The following is a 7,123-nucleotide window of genomic DNA, read 5'->3' on the forward strand; positions in this document are numbered from 1 at the left end:
AATTCTTTACTCCTTCTCATCTTTCAAGTAACTTACCTAATAGAAGACTTACATGATAATAATATCACACATTTTTTCTCCTTAATTTCATTAATATTTCTTCTCACCATTGAGAAGAAATTAAAAACATGTAAAACCTGCATTCATTAATTTCCCATCAATGAAAACTCAACTTCACAATAAATTAATAATATTTCTCCTTTTTTATTTCCACTACTTTCCTATTTCTCTTCCTCTCTTATTTCCACTTCTTTCCTATTTCTGCAACATTTCATATAAAGCAATCACAATCAAATGAGTAGATGTGCTTTATACTGTATTTAGATGAGAAATTTTATAAATTTAAAGAATTTTAAATTCTTGATATTTTAATTATTTTAATTTTAACTTTTATCATTTTTAAAATATTTTGTTTAGACAAGTCAATTCAAATTTCTTAAATTTTAAATTGTTAGGTTGGATATGATAATTTGATTCTATCATGGTAAAATTGATTTTAAAAATATATTTATATGTTCAAATTTTTAAATTAAATTTTAAAAAAATAAATATTAGCTAATTTTTAAAATTTTAATAATTTTAAAAATTAATATTAAATAATATTTAATAATTTTAAAAATATTTTTAAATATTTAATAATTAACAACATAAAAAATAAGATATAAGATAAAATATAAAAGTAAAATAAGAAAAAAAGTACGAAAGAATTTTAAATTTTTATTTTTAGAGAGAATTTAAAATTTTATTATTTTAAAAACTTGAATTTTAAATTTTCTATAAATTTTTCGTCCAAATAAAATATTTTTTCTTAAAAAAATTTAATTTTTTAAATAATTTACTTCATTAAAGATTTGGGTGAAACATTTCCTGTTCCTTAAAAAAGGTTGTGAGATATACCTACAAGTACCCACAAAATTCGGGTCCATTTCAATTTTCAACCGGGAAGCCAAAAACGGTGGATTAGAGGCACAGTCTGCGAGTCTGACATATTATAAAAGGATTATTTTCGGTTAGTGCTTGAGTTGATGGGTTAGATCTCATCAAAGAAATTAAAATTGTGCATAAGAAATTCAACATCGCTTTCATACAAGTTGAATAAAATATTTTACCTATCCACCAAAGTCTAGAATTGACGTCATAGAAATCAAATAAAAGATATTAAAAAAACAATTAATACTGAGTTTGATTGTGCGAAAATATCGTGAAAATTGAATGTAGAAAGTGGAGATAAGAATGGATAAATAAGAGTTTGTTGAATACTAATTAATATAATTGAAATAAAAAAAATTAATTAATAAATAATAAATTAACATGCCTAAAAATTAGTTTTATAATTTTTATTTTTTTTTAGTTTGTAATAGTAATAACTAATCTCTTCGTTACGTTAGAGGCACCTTAAAAAGTGAGATTTAAAAAGTGAGATAGTTAGTTCTAAGATTTAAGGCGAATAGATGTACTGGATTCGAACCGTGAGCTTGCATAAGCGTGTGAGTGTGAAATTGCATTGGAATGAAAGTCCACTTTCCGATCTCCGTTTCCATTCCTTCCTAAGTCCCAACGACGATCTTCCCCATGTTTCTAACTCAGGTAGGTTACGTTTCTTCTCCTTCTCTATATTCTCTTTCCATCTACCATTACGATTACGATTACGATTCTCTTCTTCTTCCTTCTCAGGATCTCTCCTCGCTCTATTATGTCTTCTCAGGTACTCACTTTCCTACTTATCTCAATCTTCAATCCTTAATTTACGCCCTAATTAATAACCTTCAATTTATTCTACTTTAATTTCAAACACCTTAATTAATTCATACATGTTGATATTAAAAAACCTAATTATCCACTCCTGGAAACAGACTCCGTAACGAGTGCGAGGTGCAAGAGAAGCGAATTAGAGCAATGCCGCGACGAGTCGGAGGCCTTGATTTTGAAGTTGGTGGCGATGGCGTCGATTCTGGCGGCGGGGCTGGGGGGAATCGCGATCCCGCTGGCGGGAAAATGGCGGAGGGAGGGGGAGGCGTTTATGGCGGCGAAGGCGTTGGCGGCGGGGGTGATTTTAGCGACGGGGTTCGTGCACATGCTTCGGGACTCGTGGGAGGCGCTTTCGGACCCGTGCTTGGGGGGGAACTGGAACAAGTTTCCCTTCACGGGCTTCTTCGCCATGGTTTCGGCGCTGTTGACCCTGCTCTTTGACTTTTTGGCCACTGGCTACTACCAGCGCAGAGAGGAGCGTGGGAAGGTAAAGGATTTTGTCCATGAGAGCGAGGCGTTGTTGTTGGAAACGGGAATAGTGGAGGTTCTTCACGCGCCGCAACCGCATCCTCATGACGTTCAAACTACCCTGCGCCACGTCGTCGTTTCGCAGGTAACCATTTCTCCCTTACTGCCACACCTTGCAAATAAAGTTAAGTTAGGGGATCGTTAAAAAAAAAAAAAAAACTTTTAGAATTTTTTTTATAGATATATTATATATGCAAAATATTTAACGCCTTTTTTGCTTGGTGACTAAGATTTGTTTGATTTGGTTGGTCATCTTCTAATGCAATCATTTTTTAAAATACTTTTCTTTTAAAATTTGGTAAATGTTATTTCTCTTTTAGAAAAATGTTTAAGACACTAAGATTTGTGATTTTTAATAAATATTTAAAATTGTGTCAGAGGTAATTGTCAAAATCAAAAAGTTCCATTCATAATTTTGTAGTTATAAATAAACTTTAACTAATGATGAAAATAGAATTTTTTACTGGAATAATATTTTTTTTTAAAAAAATTACAAGAATGATCACTGTGCAGGATTATTTACCAAGATAGAACCATTTACTGTTCAAGCTCAGAATTTGGTTCCCGGGGAACCGAATTCTAAGCATCAAAATGTAATTTTTTTTGTTTTTTCAACTCAGAATTCGGTTCCCGGGGAACCGAATTCTGAGTTGGTTTTAAATTTTTTTTTTTTTTCGTGTATGGGGCAAATGTGGGCTGATCTGAGAAGCGGAACGACCCGTTCCAAAAGCAGAACGGGTCGTTCTGCTTAAAAAAATAGAGTGCAAATTCTGAATGTGAAACGGCCCGTTCCAAAAGCAGAACGGCCCGTTCTGCTTAAAGAATTTGCACTCCGTTTCTTTAAGCAGAACAGCCCGTTCTGCTTTTGGAACGGGCCGTTCCGCTTCCCAGATCAGCCCACATTTGCCCCATACACGAAAAAAAAAAAAAAATTTAAAACCAACTCAGAATTCGGTTCCCCGGGAACCGAATTCTGAGTTGAAAAAACAAAAAAATTACATTTTGATGCTCAGAATTCGGTTCCTGGGGAACCGAATTCTGAGCTTGAACAGTAAATGGTTCTATCTTGGTAAATAATCCTGCACAGTGATCATTCTTGTAATTTTTTTTAAAAAAAAATATTATTTCAGAAAAAAATTCGATGAAAATATGTGGTAAAAAGTGAGTGTTACTTGCACTACTTATTGAAAAAATATTCAAGCTGTTTATGTATTGTTCCATTCAGTGTTATAATTATAAATTGATTTTGCCTTGAATAACGTTTGAAAAGGGGTGGAAAATAAATGGCAGGGTCTATTTGTTTAAATTTTAAAAATGTGATTATAAAGTATAAATTTTTAAGAAGTAGATATTCATTGTTTCTTAAAAAAAAAAAAATTGTTTAGACAAACACATTAAAAAAATTGAAAACTGATTAGTTTATTAAAAATTAAAAAGTTTTAAACAAATAGTCATTATACATGAAAATTTTGTTTTCATATAGGAATTTCGTTTTGAGCAAAACAAGCATTACTCCCTCTTCGGCCGCTAAACTTTCTTCACAGTAAAATGAACACAGTCTGTACAAAAATAAAGTAAGTTTTACTATGAGCTTTTTTCTGAAATAAAAGTTTTAACAGTAACTTACTTAATTTGCGTCCAATTTAACTTTAATTCAAAATTAATTATGAAAATTAAAATATCCGACCACAGTGTTACTGTTAGGTTGCTTGGTCACCAATTATTTAGAGTTCTTAGAATCAAAAAAAGACAGTAGAATAAAATAAAAAATAAAAATAAAAATAAATATTCATTGGCCATTACGTGCAAGCATCATTTTCGGTTGCTTGGTCTTGAAATGGATCGAGTGCTAAAGTGTGTCCATCAATTTTTGTTTGCCTTTTGAAAACAATGGATGGACTAGCTTCATCTAAAAAACAAAAAGAAGTTGACCTGTCCATCAGAATCTATTAAAGTTGAACTGAACTAACTTTGTTTGAAGTTTTGAAAACGCACTATTGCATTTTAATTTTTTAACTCCGTTTTATTATTAGTATTTTAAAACTGCTTGCCTTTATAATTTGCACTTTGTGCACATATCTTTAGCATGATACAAAATTTTTATCATACCTTAATTGTTACGGTTATTTAATTATTAACACTTTTCTTTATCTTATTTATTTCACATTGTATTACCGTTTGTGCATGTCATTTTTTTTTCTCTCCCTTCTCAAGGTGCATGTATAAAAAAAAAAGTTGGAAAGATCAGTTTTCTTTTGAGTTTAATCTTCTTAACATGCATATTAAAGTTTTTTACAATGGTCAACTCTAAAATTTATTGTAAATATGATTTACAAAGTAATTATTAAAAAAATCAATAATTTTATCAATTATCAAACATGACAGTTTATCCACGCTTAAGCAAGGTCAGGGGTTCGAATCCTGTCTTGTGTATGCAGTTGCGTTAAATCTTGGGACCAGCTATCCCACCCTTTGAGATGCCTCTAACGTAGCGAGGAGATTAGTTACTGTTATCGGCAGTGGATACTCCAGGAACGAACCAAAAAAAACATGACAGTTTATAATAAAATGATCATGTATTTTTTTTTAAAAAATGTTAGTTACATATTCTCAAACACTCTTTATTATTAATTAAAATTTATTAGAAATTTTAAAAAAAAATGTGTTATAGAATAGTAGTATACTGTTATCATTTTGTGTGTGTGGTTTCATATTCTCTAACACTCTTTATTATTAAATTGTAATGTATTTTAAATTTTTTAAAAATTATTATAGAATACTAGTATACTGTTAACATTTTGTGTATGTGTGTGGTTGGGGGAGAAGTGAGTTATAACCTAATAGTATATAATCTGGAGGATGGTAAAAAATTCTCACATCTACATCAGAACTAATGCTAAACTTAGCAAGTAACTCAGCTATTTGATTAATTTCATGGAAGTTAGTTCAGCCTAACATACTTTTAGGCCTAAAATTATTTTTAAAATGAGACCGTATAAATTTAAGAATATGAAAAAATAGTAAAATTTGTCATATTACTTTAATTTTAGTGAAAATTGATATATTTAGAGATATTTTTTTAATTAAAATTACTAACTAATTGATTTTTAAATGATTGAAAAGAACAGCAAAAGAATTAGAGGCCTTGCATCAATAATTAAGAAACAACTTATTTGGGCCTTAAGCTTGGATCGACCTAATTCTTTTGATGTGGTTCTACTTTATTTCCACTAATGGGTTAAAGCATTTTGTGTCTTTATATTTTATTTTAACAATTTAAAATAAAATAAAATAAATTAAAATTAAATAATAAAATAAGTAATTAACAATTTGAGAATTTGAGTAATTATGAATTGTTAACTTATTTAAGTGATAAGAATCAAAGTAACCTCTAATATTATTTTTTATTATTTAAAAATTTAGATAACAATATTTCAGAAAATTAATTGCATAGTGAGTCTGATTACATATGGATGGTTCAAATTCCAAGTTCCCAGGCAATCTTCAACCCATGTCAAGTAGTCCAAAGTTCAGCTTTCAAGATGCTCAATATAATGCCCACCCAGTTTAATAGAATAGGCTATCATGAAATTAACTTTATTGTTGACATCATCTTTTAGTATTGAACCCGTCTGCTAGTATGATATGCATGAAGATTGCTTAAAGTTTTTGTTGATTAATAATAATTGACAAGTAACAAATTATGTCATTTTCTGATATCCGACTTGTATTATATGTAGGTATTGGAACTAGGGATTGTATCACATTCAATGATAATTGGGTTATCTCTGGGAGTTTCGCAAAGCCCTTGTACCATGAGACCCCTAATTGTGGCATTATCCTTCCATCAGTTTTTTGAAGGATTTGCACTTGGTGGTTGCATCTCCCAAGCCCAATTCAAGACCCTATCAGCAACAATAATGTCATGTTTTTTTGCACTAACAACACCAATTGGTGTTGCTATTGGGGCTGCTATTGCTTCAATTTTCAACCCTTACAGTCCAGGAGCACTCATCACTGAAGGCATCTTGGACTCCATCTCTGCTGGGATTTTAGTGTATATGGCTTTGGTGGACTTAATAGCTGCAGATTTTCTTAGCAAGAAAATGCATTCCAACTTTAGGCTGCAGATAATGTGTTACTGTTTGCTTTTCCTTGGGGCCGGATTGATGTCTACACTCGCAATTTGGGCATGATCCTTTTCAATGCTGCTGTAAATTATTTTTCATTTTATATTGATACATAGGCGCTTATAGCTTGATTGTTTTTAGCTTTGTCATATTTCTTCCTGTAACAAATTAACTCGAGAAAAAGATAGAAGATACCCAAGAATCAAGATAGATGGCTGAAAAGGGTGTGCTGACAATTAAAGCACTCAAAATATGCCAATACTCATTATACAATTTTAAGCATACCTGTATATATTTATCAGCCCAACTTACCTCAGTAGTTAGTTTATAAAACATGGTTCAGTATAGCATCGTTTAATTCAACTTTATAAAATGAACCTTTCAAGTGAGGATTAGTCTCTGCTTTGTACTGGATTGTGATCCAGTCTTATTAGCTTGTTTTTACAATGCAAGTGCTAATTACCATATTTTCTAATTTATCGGTGTGGGTCGGCCTGTTTTAATTTGATATGCCTATAGCACCCAGAAGTTGTAGTATAGGAGAGAAAGAAGCATGTGTTTTGTGCATTTTCCTTGTTAGGTGAGTTCCAAAAATTCATGAATATTTTTCTCTCCCAACGCACCATCCTGTTGCTGCAGAAAGTTTTTCTTCCATTTTGTTCAATTTGGATTTTCTCGAACACCTTGACGGGGCAGCACGGAAAAAAGAAAGTTTT

The 7,123-nt window shown here is 31.1% G+C and overlaps 1 protein-coding gene across 1 annotated transcript; it reads left to right on the plus strand.

Annotated features, from left to right (window-relative positions):
• The first annotated feature begins 1,428 nt into the window (after positions 1-1,428).
• On the plus strand, positions 1,429-6,689 carry LOC109790210 (zinc transporter 4, chloroplastic). The gene is made up of 4 exons (XM_020349328.3): positions 1,429-1,587; positions 1,675-1,705; positions 1,854-2,362; positions 6,018-6,689. Exons 1-4 carry the CDS (start codon positions 1,573-1,575, stop codon positions 6,471-6,473), a joined length of 1,011 nt encoding a protein of 336 aa, XP_020204917.2. The 5' UTR covers positions 1,429-1,572; the 3' UTR covers positions 6,474-6,689.
• Positions 6,690-7,123: the final 434 nt, after the last annotated feature.

Source organism: Cajanus cajan, chromosome 9, assembly GCF_000230855.2.
Source record: "Cajanus cajan strain Asha chromosome 9, NIPB_CcT2T_4, whole genome shotgun sequence".
NCBI classification, from domain to species: domain Eukaryota; kingdom Viridiplantae; phylum Streptophyta; class Magnoliopsida; order Fabales; family Fabaceae; genus Cajanus; species Cajanus cajan.

Bases quoted from the DNA above. Each gene is read 5' to 3' on its own strand.
- LOC109790210 (XM_020349328.3), top strand. The intron at 1,706-1,853 runs GTACTCACTTTC...TCCTGGAAACAG, and splicing joins GCTCTATTATGTCTTCTCAG to ACTCCGTAACGAGTGCGAGG. The intron at 2,363-6,017 runs GTAACCATTTCT...TATTATATGTAG, and splicing joins GCCACGTCGTCGTTTCGCAG to GTATTGGAACTAGGGATTGT.